This window comes from Drosophila obscura, unplaced genomic scaffold (genome assembly GCF_018151105.1).
Source record: "Drosophila obscura isolate BZ-5 IFL unplaced genomic scaffold, ASM1815110v1 contig_97, whole genome shotgun sequence".
Lineage (NCBI taxonomy): Eukaryota > Metazoa > Arthropoda > Insecta > Diptera > Drosophilidae > Drosophila > Drosophila obscura.
Genome location: NW_024542891.1, coordinates 1627437 through 1652693, shown reverse-complemented (window position 1 = coordinate 1652693; position 25257 = coordinate 1627437). Strand labels below are relative to the sequence as shown.

Below are 25257 nucleotides of genomic sequence, written 5' to 3'. Positions count from 1 at the left end.
GGCATCATCTGGCTGGATTCCCAGCCAGTACCACTCATGCAGTACAATTTAAATAAATGTAGAATTAGATACTACGAGTACGTATAGCTAGGGCACATATCGTGGGTGGGGGAGTGGTGCGTGCAGGCGTATATATATATATATAGATATATAGGTATAGGTATCTTCTGTATGGTAGATTTTTATATATGATGTGTATCATTTATTCTTTATTCAATGCATACGTGGCACTTAGAGGCCGCCCTTTGTGGGTGGGTTACCTTCTCAAATTTAGCACAGCTAAAATGACAAAAAAAAGTTTTTCTTTCTTTCTTGGGGCTTGTTCCTTAACAACTATAACTTAACCTTTATATAGAGCATATATCTATATAGATATATGTATTGTGTGTGTGTGAGGGCTACTTCAAATAAATATTTACAAAGCAAACATTGGTGTGTTGGGAAGGGGGTGGGGGGGGCTCTTTAGGGCTGGTGGATGTGGGGGCAACAGTCTAAAATTAGTTAGTAAAAACCTTCTCCTTCTCTGTTCATCAACTATCCACTTTTTTCTTAAAGTTTTTAATTACAAAAAAAAAAAATTATCAAAAAAAAAAAGAATAGAAAATACAAAAAATGGGCGGTGTGTGTGAGGGTGTTGGGGCGTGGCTGTGGTTAATATATGCAATATCTAGCATATATAGATATACAAATAACTGGACTCCAGCAAGGGTCGGTCTTCCGGAGTATCTGCGGCGGCTGCCTTACTGAATCGACGAGGACGCTGGTTTGCTCTTGGCAACTTTGGGCTTGGAGACAGCCCCCGCCGCATTGGTTTTGGAGTTCGAGCTGCTGGTGGTGGCGGCCGTTGTGGTGCTGCTTGTTCCATAGGGCGAACAGGTTTCCCCTAGTGTCGACTGCTCGACATTTGTGCCCATCGACGAGTTGATAAAGTTAATGTACTGATGCAGCTTGAGTGCGGCTATCAGCGAGCTCAGATAGTCGTTGATGTTGCCCTTTTGGACCTGCTTGATCTGTCGGGAGACATTTCGATAGACGCGACGAGAGATCTTGTTGGATAGTCGCCCGACGGTCTGGACTGTGTGTAAGACTGGATCCTCGCTGGCGGAAACTGGCACTGCAATGATTAAAGAAATACGACAACATTAGTTTGGGCGGGGGTTTCAATTCACTTCTCTTTTGACGACACACATTCGGGTCGGAAGATGGATTTAGGTGCATCGGATGGGTTTGGTTAGATCATAGATGGGGTGTGCTGTGGGGTGTGGGGTTGGTTGCTTGCTTACCATAAACTTGTTGAGTTCCCTATCGATAATGCCTATGATCTCTGGATTTCTTCTAACGTACTCAACAATTTCGGTTATGATTTTCAGGGACATGGATAGGAAAACCGTGGAGGCGGCCACTAAGAATCTATCATCAATCTCACGATCGTGATCGTAGTCGTAGCTCTCCCCAACAACCACAACTAACAAACAGCACAGAAAGAGAGAGAGAAAGAGGGAGAGATAGAGAGAAAAATTAATTTAGAAAATTAGTCATCTGTGCAACAGTTAATTAAATTAAATTTTGAGTGGGTTGGGGAGTCTAGGACTAGGACTGGGACCAGGACTGGTAATCAAATCTAACCATACAAAAGTTTTCCCCAAACCGTAATTTATAAATATTTGTCTCATCCTTTGATATGACAAGGGAGTAAGGGAGAGAGAGTAAGGGTTGTAGGTTGTGGGGTGTGGGTTGTAGGGTTTTGAGGGTGTAGTATTAGTCTTTATGCATGCTTATTGCTTCTTAGTTGAAACTAAGTGGTTAGTATTAGAGGTACAAACGAACAGAGATCAAACGATCAAATTGATCGCGGACAGGCAAGCGATGGCAGTAGGGAACAAGACTTACTGTCATTTTCGGAACTCTTGCCATTTTGCGCGACGGCTTTTTGTTTATCATCTGAGAATTAAAAATATTTACGATTTATATTTAGCATTTTGTTTACACACCATGGGGTAAATAAAAAAAAAAAAACAAATCAAGCAGATTTATTTTTGGGGCAAAATGGAAATGGAAGCTAGCCAAAATGCCGGCCATGCATCGATATAAATATTATATCAAAAGACTTGGCTTCGTTGTCGTCGTCTGTTCGCCTGTCCGCCAGAACCCACCACCAATGTACAGATGGATGGATGGATGGATGGATGAATGAATGGATGAGCAGATGGACAGATCGGACATCAAGCCGCAGACATCATCAGGTCATCAGCACTCACCGTTATCCTCCTCCACATCCGACTCGCTCTTGGGGAAATAGTACTCAAGGAGTCGCTCGGCAAGGGCTGTGGTGGTGTCCACGCCGTTGACGGCCAGACTGCCGTATTGGGTGGCCAGCACCTCGTTAGCCTTCTGCCAGGCGAGGTCCTTGAGGGAGGCGGCCTTCTGTTGGCCGGCTGCCTTGAACTTGACCACACGCTCCAGGTGCGGCTGCACCACATCGATCACCTTGCTCTTGGCCTGGTTGTAGATCTCTTGGGGCGTGTCCTTGATTATCGGTGCCTTCACCTCCAGCTTATCGATGCCCTTGACGAGGGTCTGGTCCACGAACGAGATCGGGCGATCCAATTTGGTCACAAACGGCGCCGCCGTTGTCACGGCCCGGGTCACGCAATCCTCGGCTGCCGTCAGCGCCCATTCGAAGACGCGATTCTTGCCTATAAATAAATCAATTGGAGATTTTTTTTTTGCCTATGAAACTTCTGGAATAATGTAGATATGTATATATTTATGTACATATGTATGTACGCGTAGTGCCAGGGTATGTGAGATAAGCCGGCCACTTATCACCAGCCGCTGCAACAGCAACAAAAACAACAACAATAACAACAACAGCAGGAGGAATGTCACTTTTGCTTGATAAGCAACTGCGCAGTATGTACTTGTAGGGCCTCTCTTTGCCCTGGAACTAGGCTCGCTCTATCTATATCTATTTATTTGTGTGTTGTGTGTGTGTGTATGTATTTGTCTATCTATTCGTCTGACAAGTTTAGACTTTGATAGTTCGTCATACAGCAAAAACATCATCATTCCACCAACAACGCCAAGAAAAACCACAAAAGCACCGCAATACTAATTCTGCTGTGTGTAAGTGTGTGCAATAGCGAACGAAATATAACAAACAAGTCGAAAGTCCAACTACAGTTCGGTGTGGGGTGTGGGAAAGAGATGGAGGTACAGGGGGCAAGACAGTGGCGTGGGCCGACAGGGTGGCTGCGCGACCACATGCGTGTACCACTGCACGAGCCCCCATCGCGTCTGACGACGGCTCAAATTGCAGTTCAATGTGCGAAAGAGACATGGCATTGGAAATAAGGATACAAACAGAGGCCGTGGGCACCGACGAGCACGAGCCCCTAGCCCCTATCGAATAAGGCGACTCTGATTGAAATCATTAAATATGTGTGTACCCACACACATGTGCATGCCCTTTTTGTTCGTATTTGTGTGTTCGTTTCAGACTACGTGTTGTATGCCTCTTCTCTCTTCGCTTTTTGGATTTTATTTGCCGTTTTCTTTTCGATTTTGCAAAGTTTTGTTATGTAAATTATTTCAGCGAACTTTGATCGGAAAGCGTCACGAGGGCAAAGTGCCGCACAAAAAATAGATATTTGTACCTCCTACCTCGCTCTTTTATTTTTTTTTTTGTTCTTTTTGTTCTTGCTAGGTCATGGTTATTGTTGCTGTCACGACGGCTGTGATTTTGATTATTGGCTACTAGCAATCAATTAACATCAATTGAGTTTAATTTTGGCCCATTGTCGGTCAATAAAAAAAAGTTATGTTTCGCCTTTGGCTCTGCCCGCCTTCGAATTCGAGCTCGATTTCGGCACTCAAAATGGCGATCAATGCACTCGAAAGTCGAAGCAACGGGACGGTGTTCGTTTTCGGTTTCAATTGCAGTTGCATTTGCTTTTGCTCTATTCGCTGTAGTGTCATTGGGCCTGGCAACGCCGTAAAGCAGGGCACCGTTACTTGACCGGCCGAGAGTTCAATGCCCGCAAAGGGGCATTGCAAGCACATTTTTATAAGATTTTCACATACCTTTAACTTTGCCGTAGACATCCTGCGATTTGTCCCAGGCTGCATTCACCACAGGCAGCTTGATGATGCGCTCCAGCGACTCCAGATGAGGCAATAGATCCTTGGCATCCTTGGGCTGCTGTTCCTGTTCTGAGGGAACACTGTTGATTTTGTTGTTGCTGCTCTTGGCTGTGCCGTTGCTGCCCGTGGCCTGTTTTTGCTCTGCACTGGCCATGTTTCTTTCTTTCTCTGCTTCTTGGTCTTTTCTTAGTTTTCACTCTTTCTCTTAGCTCTTTAGCTTGGCGCGGCACTTTTTCTTCTTTCTTTCGTTTGGTTTTCCTCGGAGGAGCACAAAAAAAACAGTTTAGCTTTGGTGTGTCTGTGCTTCTTTTTGTTCAGCGTTCACACCACCGGTTTCAAGAACTTCGATGATGGCGAGGTGCGGAAGACTAAATAAATTTATGCGATATTTAAGGCACGTCTCTTCGCTAGGGCTTTTTGTGCAGTTATAGATAATTCTTGTTCGACAAAATATTTTTAGGTGATATTTATTTGGCGCAAATATCAATACGGATATTTGTGTGAGATGTGTCAACGAACAACTTTTCTACTTTTATGTTAAAAGCGGCATGCACAGCCTCTATATATCACCAAAACGACTCATTTTTGCGCTTCGTTCGTGAGCGATCGCGCAACTTAACCCACTTGACCCCCTCTATTTCAACAGGTGATCAACTTGCGTTAAGCCGCGGAAAATAACATTGTTTGTAAATTCTTATTGTCGATCATTCTTTCCTGTTTCCTTACAAAAAAAATTTACACGATACGAAGGTGTCATTTCGCTTTTGAGTTCTAGCGACTTACAGACCTTTTCGTACAGCCTGGAATTCTCAAATTTTCATTTTCTTGGAGTGAATTTTAATACCCTCTGGTCGACAATGGGTTAATCGTCTATGTCTCTATCTATGATCAGCAATCATATTCCTCGATTTTGATATTCCGTTGAATATTACTAGCCAGCTAGCCTTCAGCACTGAACACATCATTTTATCCGATTGAATAATACATTTTCTGCATGCCTATATTTTATTTATTTTTTTTATTTATATTTATTTATTTTAATTGTGTCTAAAATAAGGTTTAAACAAAAAAGGTGAAAAAAATGAGTTTTGAATGCTACGTCATTGTTGCTGGTCAACCCGATTCAACTATGAGACATTTGTATACCCTATTTTCCTTAATAAATGTTAAAATTCTGTTTTCCAAGCTGCTTTGAAACGTAATTAAAAATTCATATATCATGGATTGACATTTTTTGACCCATTCATGTATTAAATTAGTTTCCTGTATATATGTATATATGTAACTTGATCCAAACTCTTAGTTTTGTAAAATTGGAGCCTGAGATTTTTATCGTATATCTCTCCCAAGGGTATGTAGAATGTTGAGGCATTGCAAAAATGAAACATGTGCCCGAAGATCTATGAATAATCAAGAAGGTGATGTAAAAAGTCTAAATAATGATTAATAGGGTTTTCGATAGAGAGCAGTATCAAAAATTTAACATTAAACATGTCTTTTGTATGCGAAATTAGTGTATTAGTGTCTCCAAGTGTCAGAGAAGCCAGAGAGAGCATGTGTTTGTTGGCCATTCATGCTTATGCTTGACAACTAGATTAATTCTGTTGCTCGCCGTGCTACAAACCAAGATTTAAGTACATTTCAAAATGATTGTTGTATGAATGTGTGTGTGTGTGGTGTGTGTATATGAGGGGGCACTTCCATTATCAATGGGCAATGCGAACCACGCAAATGCTTCGTGGAACCTTTGACCAGCTGCGGGCCTCCACAGCCCCACCGCATTGATAACGGTCACTGCACATTTCTCTCTCTCTCTATCCAGCGCTCTCTCACACTTTTATGCTGTTTTGTGAAGTCTTGGCTGATATCATACGTAACTTTGACTAAGTGCTGTGTAATTCTCCGCCGGATTCCAAAGTCCGGCATCGATGTGTATGACAAAACGAAAACAAATTACGTGAAATATGAGGGAAACAATGCCCCTGCCCAGCCCTGCCCTACCCTGTTCTGTCCAGCTAAATGGCGCCCTCGGTCGTCATAATAAAATCAGTATGTACATATGTACAAATGTACAACATGCCTCTGTCTGATAAGCTTTAAGCCAGACGATCGCGTATATTGTACTGGGTAGATTGGTATACGCATCATCACATTCATCTTGCGACTCCAAAGTCCAGATCGAGTACTGTCGTCATGACTTGTTTATGTTGTAACCATGGCCAGGTGCCAGGTCTTCCGTCAATTGCCTATCGCAAATTGGTCTGGCCGTGGCTATGCATGGGGGTCGGTCTGGTGCTGTAGGGGCCTGCCTGGGATCTGGGGGCCAGTGACGATTCCCAGATATCGACTATGTATGTATGTATAAACCATGTAAGGGAATTATTGGTAATTGTTTTGGTTAATCGGTATTGCGATGGCTATGTACATTTGTATATATGTATTTCAGGTTACATTACATCAGGCTTGCCTTTATGTACGCTTAATTATTAATCCCATAATTTCAAATAGCCGTAAAAAATGAATCCATTAAATATCTTAGAGAATGAACTAGAAAACCAGACCACATACATATGTTTATTTGTTTATATTATATTATATATATTTATGTACATCTATTGCTTTCCGTTATCACAGACAAGAACTGTCTATCCGTTCCAATGTTGTTTTTGGAACCCATTTCCATTTCCATAGACTTTTTATAGTTTTGACAATCTGTCCCAGTAAGGAGACGCATCCTAGGCAGAGGCCCGGGCGTGCTCTATATATAGAGCGGGGGCTAAACATTCCATTCAGGTTATAGTAGTACTCGTAATGATATACTCATGTGGACTTTGGATCAGGCGGCATGAGTTGGGCTGGCTATATGCGAGTATGAAAGGCGAATGAGTCGTTGGTTTATTTAATTAAATTTGTATTTCTCTTTTTCTTTTCTTTTTTTGCATTTGCTTTTCAGATAGACCGTGTCGGCGGCTGATAAGAGTGTTTAAATACTCTTTCATTATTGCTGTTTTGTTTGCTTCAATCATTTAATGCCTTTGTTTTATAAGTGTCGCCGGTTATCGTTATGGAGGCATACACACACACTATGTACATGAATAAACCCTTAAGCCAGTCATTAAACATTGTTCGCTGTGCTAATCGCTTTTTATTGTGACACTTGAGAGGTTCGGTTCCAATTGCCGTAAAAGTTCAAACTGAGTGTACCCGCCAGCGACTGTCTGAGACTCATTCACGTGCAATCCAGAAAGTGTTGGAAATTTCTTTTGAGGTCAAGTTCCTTGAGATTGTTGTCTGTCTTTGCTTTGCTTCTAGATGGGTGAGGTAGAAAGGTGGAACGGCGTGGGTACATGGGTCCCCTATGGGTGCTCTGCTTAAGTATTAAAATTAATTCGTCATAGTGCAAAAAGCAAAACGAGGAACAAAAGTAACAAAGTCATCCGGCAGCTTGGACTTTGAACGCTCTACGTCTGGGCGATGACGACGACGACGACGACGACAACGACAACTCCCGCAGCTGTGGGGCGAAAACAAAAACAAAATTCGATGCGACTTTGGAGCGCGTGTTTTATTTGAGAGAAGATGAAGGAAAAGGAAACAAGAAATACAGGCGAACAAGATTCTTCTTTGACTAAATTTAGACGAGACCAAAGACCAACTCTTGGGCATACGTCATGGCATGGCATGGCATGGCAAGTGGTAGGGCAATACGGCAACTGGAAATTGGAAACTGGAAACTGGAATATTCCAGTACACACAAAGAAAGAAGAGAAGCTTCCAGCGGCGTGGCGCTGCCTGGAATTTGTATCTTCTAGTCTGAATTTTTAATGTTTATTATCATTCAAGAGTCAGTAATAAACATTATTTGGGGGCGGGGGGGATACTCATAATCGTACAAAGGCCAAGAACACAAATCGGAAATGTGATACTCATATCTCTGAAGTGCTCCATCAAATGATTACCCAAACGGCTTATTATTTCATTTGATTGTAAATAATAAACAGAACTCGGAGATGGTGACGATGGATGGACATCAAAAGAGGATTTCCGACACTAAAAATATGAATCTGCCCATGTAAATATTTATGAATAAGTATGTACATAGGGAATATACATATGTATGTATGTACATATGTATGCATACAAATGGATGGGTCATAAAGCCGACATAGGATCGATCTGTATACAAACTGAGACCGTGCAGGAAAAGCTCTTTTTACACTCAATAGAAATATGCCTAAGATGTTGCCGCAAATAAATAAACTTATTATTGATATTTTATGCCACATGAAAGTATGTTTAGAAAAACTGTAATTTGACTTAAGCTTCTAACGAGAATATATATTATATTTATTTAATATTACATTTAATTAATTAATTAATTATATATGTATATTTAATATTATATTACCATTACTAGGTAATATAATACACATCTACAGAGAAATGAACCGGGGAACTGTGAGCAAGGGCTTCCCCTTGCTACCCTTCTGAACTTTTAATTTAGCAGGTGTCGTACGACTGCTGGAGGCGATCCAGATTATGCGTGAACAGCTTCTGGCCGTCGTCTCCTTTCAGAGCCGCCAAAAAATCTGGCTTGTTGCCAGTTTCAGTCGGTGTTATAGTGTGAATTGTGAGATGCAAGGGAATCTCCAGCTGCAGGTCAACTCCGGTGTGGTGTGGCATTTTGGGGCAGGGCTATTGAAGACTTTTGCGCATTCGTCGCACAGAATTGAATCTGGCGCCAGTTCCAAATAAGCGAGAAGACGAAGAAGGATCAGCTGCTTGGCCAGTGCTGTGAAGTGTTTTAAAGCAACTGCAATGGTGGTGTTAAACCCGGCTAAATATATTTCAAGAAAAAAGAAGACGAGGGCGCCTCTAGCGGAACAGCTGCTTGGCCAGTGCTGCGAAGTGTTTTAAAGCAACTACAATGGTGGTGTGAAACCCGGCTAAATATTTTTCAAGAAAAAAGAAGACGAGGGCGCCTCTAGCGGACTTCAATGTAATCTTCAATTAAATTCTTTTCGCCGCTGTTTTGCATGTAAAAAGCATGTTGAAGTGACATTTATTTCACTGAATACCAGCGTAAAATACATGTAAAATTTGAAAATTAGCCAAGTTTTTAACCCAAAATAAGGGGTACATTAGATTTGTGGTAAAAGTGGATGTGTGTAACGCAGAGAAGGAAACGTTTCCGACCCCATAAGGTATATATATTCTTGATCAGCACCAATTAGCCGGGGTCATATAGCCATGTCCGTCTGTCCGTCCGTCCGTCTGTCCGTCTTGATGAGCGCCTGGATCTCAGAGACTATAAGAGCTAGAGAAACCAAATTTGGTTTCCAGACTCATGTGATATCACACTGCTACAAGTGTATTTCAAAATTTCGCCCCGCCCCCTTCCGCCCACACAAAGGACGAAAATCTGTGGCAGGCACAGTTTTAAAGATACGATAAAACTAAAAACGCAGTATCGTAGAGAATGCCCATATCTACCAGATTGCCACATCTGAATCAGATCGGATCATAATTATAGCCAGAATGAAGAAATTAATTTTCAGTTGCTTCCCCCCCCTCCCCCCCCCCCCAAAAAACCCTTCCCCCTCCGCACATTCTGCCGCGTTCAGTGCGCGAGCAACCCCTAGCGGAGGAGATGTAGAATCTAATTGGAACATGTAAAATCTACATGTTAGATGTATAATATACATTGTATATGTAGATGTAGATATCATATGTAGCAAAAAAATGTAAAATGTAAAATTTTTTTTTTTTTTAATTTCTTAAAAATCATAAGCTCAAAAATGTATATACTGACTGAGTACGGGTATAAGTAGAGTCGCGTCCCCAGAAGCGACTCACACGTTCCTTCTCGTTTGATCAGGAGTTCATTTAGATCCTTATAATATTTAAAAATTCGATACTTACCCCTGAGACGGACGAATCTTTGGCATTTAAAAAGCAGATGTTCAGCGGATTCTGTGACATTACATGTCTCACAGATATCCGAATCAATCGCTTTCATTTTGTATAGAAAGGCTTTGTCGTACGTGTGTCCTGTCATCAGTCTGTTTATTGTCTTTATGCTTTTTGCATTCCATTTTAAATTATAGTGCCATGGTTTTTTGGGTATGTTTGGAAAGATTTCGATTAAGCTGGTGCACTTGTTAGTACATTTTTGTTTATACTCCTCGTTCCACTTGTGTTCCAAGGAGTTTTTAATTTCCCTTAAGGCTTCTTTTACACTAAATTGTATGTAAATGATTTCCCCTTCTCGTATGGCATCTTTATCGTTACCCCTTTGTGCCCTGGAATCCATAGAATATCCAGTTGTTGCACGCCTGATGTGTCGATAATATTGTGAATTTCTCTTACTATGTATGAGTCTGTTTGTTTATTGTTTACTAGTTTTATCGCTCCTAGACCACGGCTTTCTTGTATCCATTATTGGCACATATCTCACTCGCTTTTTTTATACCTATCAGTTCGGCCCCTACTGATGAAAGCCTAGTTACTGTTCTATATTTATATATATTACCACTAGGTAACTCTACAATTCCCATACCACACCTGTCCTACATGACCGATGCATCTGTGGACAGAATATTCCAGCCTTCTTTTGAATATTTTTCCAAGATTTCAGAGAATCTGGCTCTGATTTCACTACTCGACAAAATCCAACTTTTTTTTCCTCAAGGATCCAAACCGACTTTTTCTGATAGATATGGGGCTTTAAAATTGTTTAAAGAATTATGGTTTTTTTTCCATGGCAGAACTTTTTTTTTGAAGAATTTTTGAAGTCTGGTATTTTTTTCAAGCTTTTTTCAGAGGTAGCGCTTGTTTTTTTCACATAACTCTAGTATATTACGTCTGGTTGTAAAGAACTTTGCTATTTTGAAAAGACAATTAAAACAGCTAGAAGTTAAGCCCAATAACTTTGTGATTTCAGCTTACCGTCTGGGTAAGTTGGGCCCGCAACCTTCCAAAAGGTATTTTTTGTTAAATTTTTTCATTTTTTAGGTTTGGTTAACGAATTTTAGCTCCAAAGTCTCTCCATAGATTTTAATGAGCGATACCTTAAACGACGCCAAATTAATGCACCTATACACAAAAAAATAGAGGATACAGGATATCATTTTTTTCGACTTTTCCTGAGTTTTTAAAGTCAAAATTTCGTAAAAAATACCGCACAAAAATCATCATTTTTGCATTTCAATGCTTTATATTTCCCAGACGGTAAGCAGAAATCACAAAGTGTGTCTAGCTGTTTTAATTGTCTTTTCAAAAAAGCAAAGTTCTTTACAACCAGACGTAAGATACTAGAGCTATGTGAAAAAAAACAAGCGCTACCTCTGAAAAAAGCTTAAAAAAAATACCAGTTTTCAAAAATTCTTAAAAAAAAAGTTCTGCCATAGAAAAAAAAAATATCATCAAACCATCAAACCAAACTAAGCCCCAAATCTTTAAGAAAAAGTTGGTTTTGTTCCTTGAGGAAAAATCGTGTTGAGTAGTGTTTCCTCCCCCGAGTATTCTTCTTTGTTCTTTGTCATTTCTTTTTCTCTTACATTAATCTTTTTACAGTGTTTATAATTAATGTTTAATGTGTTTATAAGAAAGTTTTAAATTCTTCTAAGGTACCAGTGTAACTCGTCTTTGTTAGCGAGAAATTGCCTGCACAGTGAAATTGTAAAATGAGAACACACGACGAACGATGTGAACACGACGAACGTTTTATTAAGAGTGAGTGATAAAGTGATACTTCAGATAATGGTGTACTCGTAGCCGAAAAGCTTACTCAAGCGTGGCCCCACGATATATCGGACTGGGCCTAGTAGCCGGCCTGCTATACCTCTCGACTGAAGACTGAGCTGCACTCAATACAAGAAAAGACATTGATCTCTGATCAGCCAATGGTTGGCTGATTTAATCAAAAACAAAAACCAAAAACAATTGCAGCAAATTTAACCAAAATGTTTCATGTTCGAATGGGTGGGCGTGGCATCAATACTGGTGTCCTGCTTTTCCTGCTGATTGATAAACTCCTTGAATTGCTCGGCATTCTCCTTGAGCGCCATGAGCAGACTCTGCTGCGTGGTGGAAATGTCCATAGCTGGGGTGCGAGCGCAGGGGCTCTGCAGCGTGAGCTGCAGCTTCCTGTTCCTTTAGGATTTTCGCCTGCCTCTTGTTGCTCTTCTGCAGCCTGCTCATTTGAATCTCAGCACTTCGAATTTCAGCCAACTTCTTCGCACAGCTACTGCAGTTCTCTGGCTCACATTTCGCCTGCAACTGCTGCAGCTCGCTCTGCAACTGCTGCAGCTCGCTCTGCAGACTCTTCTTCTCCGACGCCAGCCTTTTGGCCTGCTGCTCTGCATTGAACTCTACGCTCTGTAGACTTTGCTCGAGCTTGGCGATTTGTTCGCGCTGCTCCTGCAGCTCGTAGCTGAGCACATCCTTCTCGTGTGAGGTCTCTGAGTGCAGCTGGGTCAGCCGATCCACCTCCGTTTGGGCAGCCACCAAGAGGCCTTGGTGCCGATCCAGCTCCAGGCGCAGCGCATCCGCTGTCTCCCGCTTCGTGGACATGCGCCAGTTGTCCTCCTTCAGCCGATCACATTCCTGTTTGAGATGCTTGTTTTCCTCGCTCAATTGCAGCATGTCCAGTTGAATGCTCTTCAGCTGGCTGTCGGCCTTCTGGCGGCGATTGCGCAGCGCATCCCGTTCAGCTATCAACGGATTAATTTTCTGCTCTAGCTGCGAATAGGTTGTCGCCAAATTTTGTTTCACTGCGCCCAATTCCTTTTCCATTTGCACAAGGCGCAGCTGCAGTCGCGTTTTCTCCTTACTCAATGTGGTCACAGTACGTAGTGCCTCCTGCTCCTGCTCACGCAGCAGGAGCAGCTCCTTGTTCCGCTCTTCCAGTAGCTTTTGCAGATCATCTGTCAGGCTTTGGGGACTGCCCATGGCCCGAGGCAGCTCCTCATTGAGTTTGCCAATGCGATCGGCGCGACTGAGGCCCACGCGAGACATATTATTCTTGAGCAACAGATCATCGAGGGAACTGAGCTCAGCCAGGGTCTCCTCCATGTGGCTATTCAGCTGGGCATTGCCGTGCTCCAAGGTCGCCCGCCTGGCCTCCAGCTGCTGGATGTACTGCTGCTGGCGCACGTTCTCCGGCTCCAGCTGCTGGCATCGATTCTGGGCCAGCTCGAGCGAGCCCTTCAGCTGATGTATCTGGACCTCCTTCTTCAGCACCATGGCCTCAAAGTCCGACTCCAGGGCGTTGTATCGCTTTGTGATTCTATCGAAGTCGATCTGTTTCATATCCAGCAGCTCGCCGCTATGGGCGCATTTTTCATCGAGCTGCTTGCACTGGATGAGGGTCTGCTGCAGCTTGGACTCCAGCTGGGTATTGCACTGCTCCGCCCACTTCTTCTTCTCGCTCAGTTTATCGAGGCGGCTCTCCAGACTCCGGCGTATCACCTGCGTGTCCGCCAGTAAATCCTTCGATTGCTGCTTCTCCTGACAGGCTCGCTTCAGCTGCTGCTCCATGCTGCCCGCACGTTTCTGCTCCTCCTCCAACTTTTTGCGTGTCTCTGCGGCCCGCTGGGCCACTTTGACGTGCGCGTGCGACTTCGATTTTATCATCTTCTTGAGCTTGTGTATCTGTGCCTGCTGCTGGAGTCCCTGCTCCCAAATATGCGACAGCGAATTGCTTTGCGAATAGCTGGTGATCCCCTCATCTTCATCCTCCAAGTCAAAGAAAACGACCTTGGACCCTTCATCCAGCCACTTGCTGCCTTCTGGCTTAGCCTTGGGCGCCGGACTCTTGCCCGGTCCGCTCGTGTCGCTCATTTTCTATGAAAGTGTTGAAATTATTTAATACGAATTTAATCTTATTTTTAATTTATTTCGTACCGCTTTTAATTTTTTTTTGATTAAATCATCGCATGACAGGGGTTTGATCGCAGCTGCGTTGCCACATTGATCAGATACTGGTGTGTGACTTGTTGTCCTTGAGGAAAGGACCTGGATGAGACGGAAGAAACTATATCTCCAGATTTTGTGTTGGGTGTAATTAGTGTGTGACTTATTGTCCGATTATTCAGGTTCGGACGCTTGATGGGCCCAAGGTGTGTCTCCAGAAATATGTGTTTAGTGAGATCTTGAGAGTTTGACAAACAGATCGAAGTGTGTAAACCTCCGAATGTTTTGTTTAAATCTTGTTTGTAAAATTTGTATTTTTTTGGTAGTTTGGTTGTTGTTTATTGTTATTTATTTTATTTGAAATTTGGCCTGCACAGACTTCCTGTCAGCGAGCTTGACAGGCGTTATATTGCTTGTAAAAAGTCCCTTCCCTATACTTTATTAATCTAAAATGATTTATCACAAAATGCTTAAAAGTCCATATTAGCGCTTTTTATAAACTGTGCCAGTTCTCTGAGGTGGAGTGGCTGTTTTTATACCCGTACTCAAAAAAGAGTTAAGGGGTATATTAGATTTGTGGTAAAAGTGGATGTGTGCAACGCAGAGAAGGAAACGTTTCCGACCCCATAAAGTATATATATTCTTGATCAGCATCAATAGCCGAGTCGATATAGCCATGTCCGTCTGTCCGTCCGTCCGTCTGTCCGTCTTGATGAGCGCCTAGATCTGAGAGACTATAAGAGCTAGAGAAACCAAATTTGGTTTCTTCCCCTTACGTTAGTAATAAATTAGTTACCGGTTATAGAAATAGTCAATCAATATTAATTAATTAAGTTAGATATTTAATGCACACACATTTTTTGTAATAGTTTAGCTTATCCTCCCCCGCGGTGTACTGGGAACGTGGCTCGGTCTCATAGCATGAGAAAGGGAAGGTGGAAAGAAGCAATTAGTCCCACAGCAAGTTCAATCAATATAATATTTATGGAATTTATACTTACATATGTATGTACATAAGTATCCCTGTATTTACATTAATTTTCTCTCTCTTCCCCACCGTTTTTCCACCGCTTGGCTTGGCTTAGGTGCTTCCTCTCTCAAACAATCACCTGGCCTGGGGGCGCGCTTCCGTTAGTCCGTTTGCCCGGTTTTGTTTTGATATTTATTGTCGCTCATTTTATTTCTCGTTATTTTTGCTTTGCATTTATTTTTGTGACCTTGGTACATATATATTGTATGTGTGGTTGGTTGTTGAATACCGATGAACGGCGCAATTTCAATTTCCCATTTAACTGCTTCTTTTTTCCAGTTTGAATGCTTCTCCCCAACTACAACCGCCTACAGCTGGAGGGTCCGACTATGGCTATGTACCTGAGCCCGTTTCGAATATTCCAACAATTAGGTATATATAGAATATAGATTAACGTCAGGGCGCGGTCCGGTCCGGTCCTGGGAATCGGCGCAACTGCTCAGTTTTTATTCCAGCGCTGGACACAGCCTGACCGCATAGTCGCCTGCCAAAACTTGCCGAGTACAGGCCTATACTGGCCCGCTTCGAGTAATTGCGTTACTTGCCAAATGGATAACCATACACTGGTTACTCCCACTGCCAGTGCCGTGACCATGCCCATGCGCCTGGAATTGCTAGACAAATCGAATCCCGTGTTCGCCTGCTACCTGGTGTGGATGAGTCTGCTGGTGCTGAAAATGCTGTGCATGTCGCTGCTCACAGCCCGCCAGCGGATTAAGACCAAGATCTTTTCCAATCCCGAGGATCTTCGGCTCAGCAAGAACAGCGAGGTGCGCTTCGGCGATGACCATGTGGAGCGCGTACGTCGGTAAGTGCCCGAGCTGGTGAGCTGCTGCGACGGTTCCCAGGGTCATAACTGTTTGGGCTCATATTGCAGGGCTCATCGGAACGATCTGGAGAATGTGCTGCCGTTTTTGTTAATGTCCCTGGGCTATGTGGCCGCCGGACCGCATCCGATGGTCGCCCGGATGGTCATACGCATCGGTGCAAGTGCCCGACTGCTGCACACCTTTGTCTACGCTATCGTTCCGGTTCCTCAGCCGGCACGCATCTTGGCATTTACCACCACCCTTTTAATCACCTGCTTTGAGGCGATCTATGTGCTTGTCTGCTGCATCAAGTATATCTAGACGCAAATTGCCCGACGCGCCATTAAGTAGCGACCCCGCACCGCACCGCCCCATCCCCCCCCAGCCATTGTCCACCGATAACCAAACCGCTCAACTTTGCATGATTCGACGCAATTCATAACCAGTTTGACCACATGTACGAGGAAGGCCCTGGAGCTGAGCGTCGTCGCTAGATGAGCACTCGCTCTAGTCAGCTTGAAACGAACGCACCTATAGGCTCCACTCCTCCACTCCTCCACTCCGACAGCTACGCTAACAAAATGTCCACAAATGGCAGCACAATGCCGTCCCCCCAGGTGCTGTACAACCTGGAAAACCCCGTCTTCTGTTGCTATCTCTTTTGGGCCACGGTGCTGGTGGTCAAGATGCTGCTCATGTCGCTTTTGACGGCCCTGCAACGCTTCCGGTACAAGGTGAGTGGAATGAGATGAGATGGCAGCGTTTTACCGCTGCAGTTGCTCAAGCCGCCTCATCGACTATTCACAGCTTCTGGGTCTGGTTCCATTGGGACTGAGACGCAAGGTAAAGTCATCAGAATATTCATAGCCGGTTTGGGGGCACCACACGTGGTCTGAGAACGCTTCTAAGAGTGTCTGGTTCGTTCTCCGCCTTACAGATATTTCCCAACGAGGAGGATCTCTTCTTCAAGAACACAGAGGTGCAGTTTAATGATCCACATGTGGAGCGCGTACGCAGGTGGGTGCAGTCCAGAATACTAATAAGTTGTTCTGGTTATAATTTCACTTCATCTACCCGCAGAGCTCATCGCAACGACATGGAGAATATCTTGCCATACTTCATCATGTCCCTGATCTACATCAGCACCAATCCAGATGCCACAGTCGCCTGCAACCTGTTCCGAGTGGCCTCCTTGGCCCGCATAGCGCACACCCTGGTCTACGCCGTGTATCCAGTGCCGCAGCCATCCCGGATAATCGCCTTTGGCAGCATGCTGCTCATCACTTTTTACATGGCCGCCGTTGTAGCCTTGCGCACCCTTAGCTTTATCTGATTGTAGCGCATCCCTTTCGCTCCCTCTCTCTTTCTGTATTAGACAAGAACGCATTTGGCATGAACTGATTTGGCTTTCAATTAAATTAGACTATAATAATTATCATGAGAAACAACAGAAACAAACACGGGGAGGGTAGGGGCGACTAGGACTGGGGCGTCCAAGTTGTTTAGATGTTGAAGCCAGAGTCGCGCATGCACTTCTTATGCGCCTCTATCAGTGCCGTGCAGTTCTCCTCGCCGCGCTCGACCATGCTGTTGAATGGAGAATGGAACTCATTAGAAGTGTTGCGTCATTCTAGACGCCTGCAGGCACAACTGCAATGGTGTGTCCTCAACACTTACCACTGGTCACGTGCCCGCTTGGTCTCGGGACAGGCGCAGCATGCCTTGCACTTTGGTTTGGCACCGGAAGCGCCACCAGCTGCGGCGACGGGTTCTGATGCAGCGGCTTGAGCGACTTCGACTACCTTGGATGTGCTGCTGCCCATTGCTGACGAGATTGCTGTATGTCGGGACAGACCTTAGAACACAAGAGTGTGTGAATGGAGGCTTACTTTCGCTTTCGATAGCTTTTGTTTATGTAATAAAACTCACGGTTCAAGATATTTCACCAGAATTCTGTTTGTCGCCGAATTCAAGTTCACGCACACACAGTTGCACAACAGCTGTTGCCTATCGATAGCTACCTACCGAAAAAAGCAGTATTGTAAAAGACCCAAACTCAATTTAAGCGATATTTTGTTTATTTATTTTATTTAACTAGTTTACTATGCCGTCTCCATCTGCTCATCCGCCTTACTGCTTGTAAGATTTTCTCCCTGCTTCTTCAAGCGTTCTAGCATGTTATGCGAGACAAGATCCAACTTCAAATGCTGAACACTCAGGGCACTTCCATCCCAATCCCGCACCATTTTCAATTTGAGAGGATCGCACAGGTTCACCAGCTCTGCATGGGAGAAAACCCCAGTTAGAATGTTTGTTTAATATTATTAAATGATTATATGCTTGCCCATGCCGCCGCTCTGGTACTCGTTCCGCTCCTTCTCCAGTGTAATTGTAATGACGTCTTTGCGGGCCGCATGCTGGTTAGCGCGATGCTTTCCAATCGACTGCTTCAGGGCAATCTGGGCAAGTTCGTCGTCGAAGCGTTGCATGTAGAGGGCAATCAGGTCCTGGAACTCCTGGGGACTAAGCGGGGTGGTACGTTCCTCTGCGATGTGGCCCAAGAACCAGGTCAGCTTTTCGCCCATGATGTTGCTTTTGATGGCATGGCCCAAGCGCACTTTATGTTTGTTGTTCTGGCGGCGCGCCTTCTTTCCCAGGGCCTTGGTCTTGCGACTGTTCGGGTGTTTGCATTTCTCCAGCTCCTTGCGTAAGTTCGTCTGTGCAACGAGAAACGAGTTATTAAGCTTTTCTAAGAGTTATTAACAAGAAACTTGCCATTTTGCTGCAGAAATAAACTATTCACGTTTTTTTGGGCCTAAGTGTTGATTAGTGCTGCAAGGAAGGCACATGTACAAGTACAATCGATCAGCTGGTGGTGGGGGAAAAATGTTTAGCGCCACAAGGCTTCAAATTTAAATTTGAAAATAAATTTTGGATTTTCAACGGGTGTTCATCAATTTGCTATGAAATAACATAATTTTTAAATGGTTTTATAGAGATATTGATGTATACAAATTAGGCAATCTTTGGCAGTTATTTTTCTCCATCGAGCGATCATCTGTTGTTATCGATAGTGCCAGCTATCGAGCACTATCTAGAACCATCTGCTGTCTGTGTTGTCCCCAAAACACACACACATTCTGCACGATCAGCCCAGGACAAATCATAAACATTTCCAGGCCCCTTTATTCTCTCCCCATCCCAGCTAAATGGCAACACACCTGCTCCGAAATGGAGCTTCCAGCTGGCTGCTCAGGAACTGTCTCTCCCGCCACCACACAGTGAGTTGAGATCCAATCAGATTTCCACTTGTTGCTGCCGTCCACTATTTTCCCTCCAGCGCCGTGCACACAGAGACAAGATAGTGTTATGTAATCAACTCCGCATTCGCACAACCTGTGGCGCGAGCGAGACAGCAATAGAAGTGGTGTTTAAATGGTCAAAATGCATGCTGCACGCTTCTAACTGATGTCGGTGTTTCTTTTTACAGCTGAAGCGGTGCCTGCATGTGACCCCTAGCCTGGACAAGACCGTTTCGTTCAATCTGAGTGACATCGGCGAGGGTATCCGCGAGGTGACGGTTAAGGAATGGTTCGTTAAGGTGGGCGACACCGTGGAGCAGTTTGACAATCTATGCGAGGTGCAGTCGGACAAAGCCTCGGTGACCATTACCAGTCGCTACGATGGCAAAATCACTAAAATCCACCACAGCATCGATGAGATAGCATTGGTGGGCAAGCCCCTGCTGGACTTTGATGTCCTCGACGAGGAGGGTGACGAGAGTAGCACCGAATCCAGCTCTTCTTCCTCGGATAGCTCCTCCAGCGAAGCGGAGACGGCCAAACCCGCAGCAGGTGAGGCTGTTCCCATCTGTGGTGGCCGCGTTATCACCCCAGCCACGCCTGCCGTTCGCCGCCTGGCCAAGGAACATCAGCTGAACCTTGCCAATGTACAGCCAACGGGCAAAAACGGACGCGTCCTCAAGGGCGATATACTGGAGTATCTGGGGCAGGTGCCACCCGGCACGAATATCCCTCATCCCACGATTGCCGCCAAGCTACAGTCTCAGACAGCTACGTCGACTGTTGCTGCTGCTGCTACAGCAGCCGCCGCCATTCCCGCTGATCGTGTGGAGGTGCTAAAGGGTGTGCGCAAGGCCATGCTCAAGGCAATGACCGAATCCCTGGTGAGTGGCGGAGCCATCAAATCGTAAAGACAAACCAATGATATACTTTCTCACTGGCACCCATAGAAAATTCCTCACTTTGCGTACAGCGATGAGATCGACATGTCCAATCTGGTGCAGTTCCGGGCCCAGCTGCAGGCAGTGGCCAAGGAGAGCGGTGTGCCCAAGCTCACATTCATGCCGTTCTGCATAAAGGCGGCCAGCATCGCTTTGGCCAGGTATCCGATTGTTAACAGCTCGCTGGATCTGGCTAGCGAGTCGCTGGTCTACAAGGGGGCCCACAACATAAGTGTGGCCATCGACACGCCCCAGGGCCTCGTGGTGCCGAACATTAAGAATTGCCAATCGAAGAATATCATTGAGATAGCCAAGGACCTCAATGCGCTGGTGGAGCGGGGACGCACCGGCTCGCTGACACCCTCGGACTTTGCCGACGGCACATTTTCCCTGTCCAATATTGGCATTGTGAGTAGAAGGTGGAGGTAGCTGTCGCACATGTTTATTCGGAATTGTCTTACAGATTGGCGGCACCTATACGCATCCCTGCATTATGGCACCACAGGTGGCCATCGGGGCCATGGGCCGTACCAAGGCTGTGCCTCGCTTCAACGACAAGGACGAGGTGGTCAAGGCGCACATCATGAGCGTCAGCTGGTCGGCCGATCATCGTGTCATCGATGGCGTCACCATGGCATCGTTCTCGAACGTCTGGAAGCAGTACCTGGAGCAGCCGGCTCTCTTCCTGCTGCACTAAATCGGGCTTCGGCCTCGGCCATCGCTAGCTCCGGCTTTGGTCTGGCCAACGGATGAGGCTGTTTTGTTGCATTTATCTAGAAAAATACGCATTTAATTCTGTTTATTATTAGAGGTGCCATGTCTGGGCAACCGTGTGCCGCCGCCCTCTCCCCCCGCCCCAAAATGTGCATTTATAGGAGGCAGCTGCTCTGAGCGGCTCCTCGATAGCTTTAAGCTTGTGGCTGGCACACGGTCTCTGCCCTGGCCCATGAGTTCTTTTAAATTGTTGCCCGCTTTTAAGCCCATAGCCAATCTTAGTGTGTTAAGCTGTCAGGTCAGTTCCGTTTACAGTCAAACTGTAGTGTGTGCAATTATTAGAAAGCTTTGTCCAATTAAAAATCAAATCGGTTTATGTATATTCCTTGCTGGTATTTCACTTTGGATACATTCCAGCCAGCAATTAAGTCATTCCATCCGGTATTATTATCTGCTATAAGAAAGATGATGCTTGATACTTGCAGCAAGTATCATGCGGGGAGAAGTGTACTTTGGATTTCGGGTGCTCTTATTGGTTCCACCAATGCCGAGTTATATATATATATATAGTAGCTCTGCCTCAGAGCAGGCAGGCAGATATGTATCTGGTTTCCCAGGTACAGGCTGGTACCAGTGTTCGCTTCTTTCATTAAATGTGAAACAGTTTTAGTGGACAAGCTCCCGTCTGTTCAAGCTTTTTCTTATCAGAATTCCAAATGATGTGTTCAGTGAATAAAGTATATTTCAATTGGATGATCAACCTCCTTGCTTGCTGAAGATCGATGAGACCAACACTGGGATACAAATTTGGCAGGCCAATCGATTCTGCCGCTCTTCTGCCACCACCTTCCAAAAAGTGTAAGATAATTTTAAGATCCTTGACAGATGCAGATGAAGCAGCAACAATCCCAGACCAGGCCAATGTTCTTATTGAAGGCAATGTTGGGAACGGAGAGAAGGCTCCACACTGGGACAGCGCTATCCGTTGCTTTTAATATGAAATTTAATTAAATAAAATAAAAAATAATTAAATATTAACGATTAACCATCATAGGTCGTTCCAGTATTGATGCGGATCTGTATCCTGCAGTGTATTTTGCTGCTCCAAGAATTGCTCATCATAGTTATAGTTATTGCATCGGCAGGTCATTTGTATTATTCAAGCAGTATCTTTACTATTATTTGTCTGTGATTGTATATGGTCTATCGGTGCTATCGATGGTGCATCGATTTTTGCTTTGCAACGGTCATGCGCAGATTGGAATTCACCGAGAATCCAACAAGTGCGGCGTGGAAATGGCAATGGATGTGCGCTGTGCGCACACTTTTCCAGCCGACAGCCAGCAGTATAGAAATTTCCACATGCGACAGGGGAATAGCCAATCCAACCCAACACCAACCCACAAGTGCTGGTGGTGGTGTGGGTCGAAGGAGGGTGTGCGGGGGGTGGTATGTGTGTGGTTGGTTCGGTTGCTGGCGCTGGCGTCCTTTCCGGACAGTCAGTCACACTACGACCAGCGCGCAGTCAGCACACCACAAACACACAAGCTGAACCATTCAACCGCTCTGCACCAGCAGCCTACGTGCGAAGAGAGGTTCAAAAAGAAAAAAGGAGAGCAAAAGAACAGTTACTCTAATTTGTTAAATTGCTTTGTAGTTTTTTTTTGCTGTTCAGTGATTACCGTAGCTGGTTAAATTCTTCTTCAAGTGCTGCGCTACAATTTGTAAATACATTTTGCTGCCGTTGCGTTGCTTGTGGGCTGCCTGAACGGTGCGTGCTGCCAGCCACCTCGCGATGTAAACAGAATGCAACAGCAACAAATTGTCACACACATTTGCAATAATTAAAAGTTGGCTGAAAACAATAGTTTGGTGAATAAAAGTAAGAGGTAAGTTATGGAATTTCGCTTTATACGCATACATACACACGCTTTGGCCTGCCGCAGCATTGTGTATGTACATATGTATGTGTGTATATAATAAGAAACGGTTATTTTTGTTGGTGGTGCTCTGGTTCGTTCCTCGTTCTGAGCTGAGCTGCTTTTTCAGCTTTTTCTGCTTTGCTGCCGTTTTGTTGTATGTTTGTTTGCGTGTATGTATATGTGTGTGTGTGTGTATTTTTTTTGTGCTTAACGATTTTCCAGTGACCTTGTTGCGTACGCAAGAGCGTACAAATTTGTTTTTGCGTGTGTATGTGTGTGTGCGTGTGTGTGTCAGTGCTGCTGCTTAGCCTTGTACTCCCCCACCCAGCCCAGCGGCCCCCTCAACCAGAATCCACATTCTGCTTTTGCCTTCCTCTTTTCACACACACACACACACACATACGCTTGTGTGTGTGTGTGTGTGTATGTATTTCCTTTCTGCGCATATACATTTTTGGGGCCGACATTTTCGTAGCATGGTTTGGAGCGCAGTTGGAATTTATGCGGGAGCTACGAGAACCCCGCCGATATCCCAGGAATTTTCACTTGGCATATTGCTTGCTCCCTAAATAGGAATGTGTAGAGAGCATGGGCAGTGGGCGGGGGACTGCGAGTGGATGTGTGTGTGTGTGTGGCTGTGTGCGGGTTGGGAGGGGGGGGAATTGATAAGACCAACCTTTTGTGGCCTTGATGATACGGCCGTGTGCAATGCTAATGATGGCTGATGGCTGATGATGTGGCTGGGCTGTGGACTCCAGTGGCCAGGGAATGCAGCTGCCGAGCCCTTTATTGATTTTATGTTACCCACCAGGTCGGGAGGCACGTGCATGGGGCAACAACAAGTCATTCACACCACATGCAGAACGTATAAGGACTTGGGCAGAGGAATGGAATGATGGAATGGAATGGCAGCTATGGCGCAAATGGAAATTGCGAAGCAAAGTAGACCGACAGTCTGACAGGCAGACAGGCAGACAGACAGACAGACAGACTGCCAGTCTATGGCCGCCCACTGAAGAGCTTGCGTTCCCTGCCCTTCTGCTCTAAGTGGCTTGAGTGGTGACAGGAGAGAGAGCCAACCTTCCCGTCTCCGTCTCGCTTCACTTTCAAAGCGTCACACGTACATAATTCAGTCGAGAAATTCCATTGCACAAGCTGACTGCAAAAGATCCGTGGCATTCCTTAGCCACAGACAACACCGCAAGATGCGTTTCATTTGCAATTTTCCCCTGGGTTTCCTTGCACAATTCTCTCACTCTCTCTCTCTCTCTCTCTCTCTCTCTCACTCTCTCACTTGTGGCATACACCATGGTCTTTGTCTTTGTTTTTGTCTTCTTCAATCCATTTTCTATGAATGGCTGAATGGAGCCTTTCACGATCTGCACACTGCAATTCTTTGCATGTTGTTCTCCCCCGTTGCTTGTCGTGGAATCATTTGTGGCATGTTCTGTTCTGTTGTTTTCCTTTCCTTTCCTTTCCTTTCATTTCAGTTTAATTGTTACGTGTAAAAGGCGTCATTCAACAGCTCTGGCGGAAGCCTTAGCTAAGCTGAGTTTCTCCTTCCTTGGTTTGGTTTCCTGGTCACTTGGAGGATTTCTTTCTTGTGCGGCCACCAATTGCGGCGTTGCTTGGTTGCCTGTTTCCTGGTTGCTTTAGAGGATTGCTACACAGAGATGTACCTATGTACTTCTGGGCATTAAGCAATCACTCACAATCCTGCAACCATTCAGCAGCTTAAAGTGGAACAGCTCAACGGATACACTCCCCAACGAGGGACGAGAGCGGAGAGCAGCTCCAAGCGCCACATGTCCAGCTGCAAGGATGATTTCATAATACGCGTACGCAAAGCGCGACGTTGACGGTTTTTCGGTTAATGACAGTTTGGCATTCTGTTGGCTATTTTTAACCCCCGACCGACCAGTGTGGGCGGGACGGTCGGCGCAAGCTCCAGCGTGTGACAGAGTGACAGGCATCACAGCCATATCCATCCATGCTGATGTCATTCCGCGAAGTGGCGGGGATGGGATCCGCATGCGGAGTCTGCTGAGTCTGCGGTCTGCTGGGGTCCTTTAAGTGGACTCCCTTGGATGCTGTTATAGTCCTACTTGTGGGCGGGCAACACGGGCGGGCAAGGGCTGGGTGCGCGGGGCCCTGCAGTAGCTGCTGTAAGGCTGCAGCCTTGACATGATTCACCCTGACATGTTGTTGTAGCTCCCGTCCCGTCCCCTCCCGGCTCTGTGTATGCGGCCACGGCTGACCAGAGGGAGGTTGCGTTTACACCTCCTTCCAACATAATCAAGCTTGTCAGCTGCAAGCACGCTCCACTTGGTCCCCATCCCCATCCCCTGCCCCACCCCCTCCCCCTGCACTGGGGGGGGGGATGTCAGCCGTGATGAATGCGCTGATGATGTGGATGTGGATGTTGATGTTGATTTTGACTTTGGTTCGCGTTTTGCTCTCTCTTTTCTGCTTTCCTCCTCC

At 45.2% G+C, this 25257-nt stretch overlaps 7 protein-coding genes across 11 annotated transcripts; 3 read left to right on the top strand and 4 right to left on the bottom strand.

Moving 5' to 3' along the window:
* Nucleotides 1-460: 460 nt before the first annotated feature.
* LOC111080183 (lipid storage droplets surface-binding protein 2) lies at nucleotides 461-4684 on the bottom strand. Of its 4 annotated transcripts, XM_022375655.2 has the most exons (5): nucleotides 4084-4684; nucleotides 2259-2696; nucleotides 1891-1941; nucleotides 1284-1465; nucleotides 886-1114 (listed from the first exon to the last, which is right to left on the bottom strand). In XM_022375655.2, exons 1-5 carry the CDS (start codon nucleotides 4295-4297, stop codon nucleotides 971-973), a joined length of 1029 nt encoding a protein of 342 aa, XP_022231347.1. In that variant the 5' UTR covers nucleotides 4298-4684; the 3' UTR covers nucleotides 886-970. The 4 variants fall into 4 exon arrangements, with proteins under 4 accessions (XP_022231346.1, XP_022231348.1, XP_022231347.1 ...); XM_022375654.2 differs by lacking the exon at nucleotides 1284-1465 and having other exon boundaries at nucleotides 461-1114; nucleotides 4084-4683; XM_022375657.2 differs by lacking the exon at nucleotides 1891-1941.
* A 7414-nt stretch (nucleotides 4685-12098) lies between these two features.
* LOC121405482 (paramyosin-like) lies at nucleotides 12099-13986 on the bottom strand. The gene is made up of 3 exons (XM_041596184.1): nucleotides 13300-13986; nucleotides 12411-13230; nucleotides 12099-12247 (listed from the first exon to the last, which is right to left on the bottom strand). The coding sequence occupies exons 1-3, from the start codon at nucleotides 13984-13986 to the stop codon at nucleotides 12099-12101; spliced, it is 1656 nt and encodes a 551-aa protein (XP_041452118.1).
* A 1547-nt stretch (nucleotides 13987-15533) lies between these two features.
* Nucleotides 15534-16274, top strand: LOC111080187 (microsomal glutathione S-transferase 1). Its single transcript, XM_022375663.2, has 2 exons — nucleotides 15534-15896; nucleotides 15966-16274. The coding sequence occupies exons 1-2, from the start codon at nucleotides 15637-15639 to the stop codon at nucleotides 16216-16218; spliced, it is 513 nt and encodes a 170-aa protein (XP_022231355.1). The 5' UTR covers nucleotides 15534-15636; the 3' UTR covers nucleotides 16219-16274.
* Nucleotides 16275-16446: 172 nt separating this feature from the next.
* On the top strand, nucleotides 16447-17294 carry LOC111080186 (microsomal glutathione S-transferase 1). 2 transcript variants are annotated; one of them, XM_022375661.2, is made up of 4 exons: nucleotides 16447-16631; nucleotides 16705-16740; nucleotides 16835-16914; nucleotides 16978-17294. In XM_022375661.2, exons 1-4 carry the CDS (start codon nucleotides 16479-16481, stop codon nucleotides 17228-17230), a joined length of 522 nt encoding a protein of 173 aa, XP_022231353.2. In that variant the 5' UTR covers nucleotides 16447-16478; the 3' UTR covers nucleotides 17231-17294. The 2 variants fall into 2 exon arrangements, with proteins under 2 accessions (XP_022231353.2, XP_022231354.2); XM_022375662.2 differs by lacking the exon at nucleotides 16705-16740.
* Nucleotides 17295-17298: 4 nt separating this feature from the next.
* LOC111080188 (cytochrome c oxidase copper chaperone) lies at nucleotides 17299-17929 on the bottom strand. Its single transcript, XM_022375664.2, has 3 exons — nucleotides 17827-17929; nucleotides 17575-17752; nucleotides 17299-17484 (listed from the first exon to the last, which is right to left on the bottom strand). Exons 2-3 carry the CDS (start codon nucleotides 17718-17720, stop codon nucleotides 17400-17402), a joined length of 231 nt encoding a protein of 76 aa, XP_022231356.1. The 5' UTR covers nucleotides 17721-17752; nucleotides 17827-17929; the 3' UTR covers nucleotides 17299-17399.
* Nucleotides 17930-17952: 23 nt separating this feature from the next.
* On the bottom strand, nucleotides 17953-18774 carry LOC111080185 (translation machinery-associated protein 16 homolog). The gene is made up of 3 exons (XM_022375660.2): nucleotides 18673-18774; nucleotides 18242-18614; nucleotides 17953-18178 (listed from the first exon to the last, which is right to left on the bottom strand). Exons 1-3 carry the CDS (start codon nucleotides 18673-18675, stop codon nucleotides 18000-18002), a joined length of 555 nt encoding a protein of 184 aa, XP_022231352.1. The 5' UTR covers nucleotides 18676-18774; the 3' UTR covers nucleotides 17953-17999.
* A 221-nt stretch (nucleotides 18775-18995) lies between these two features.
* Nucleotides 18996-21236, top strand: LOC111080171 (lipoamide acyltransferase component of branched-chain alpha-keto acid dehydrogenase complex, mitochondrial). Its single transcript, XM_022375635.2, has 4 exons — nucleotides 18996-19178; nucleotides 19388-20083; nucleotides 20150-20548; nucleotides 20604-21236. The coding sequence occupies exons 1-4, from the start codon at nucleotides 19107-19109 to the stop codon at nucleotides 20835-20837; spliced, it is 1401 nt and encodes a 466-aa protein (XP_022231327.2). The 5' UTR covers nucleotides 18996-19106; the 3' UTR covers nucleotides 20838-21236.
* Nucleotides 21237-25257: the final 4021 nt, after the last annotated feature.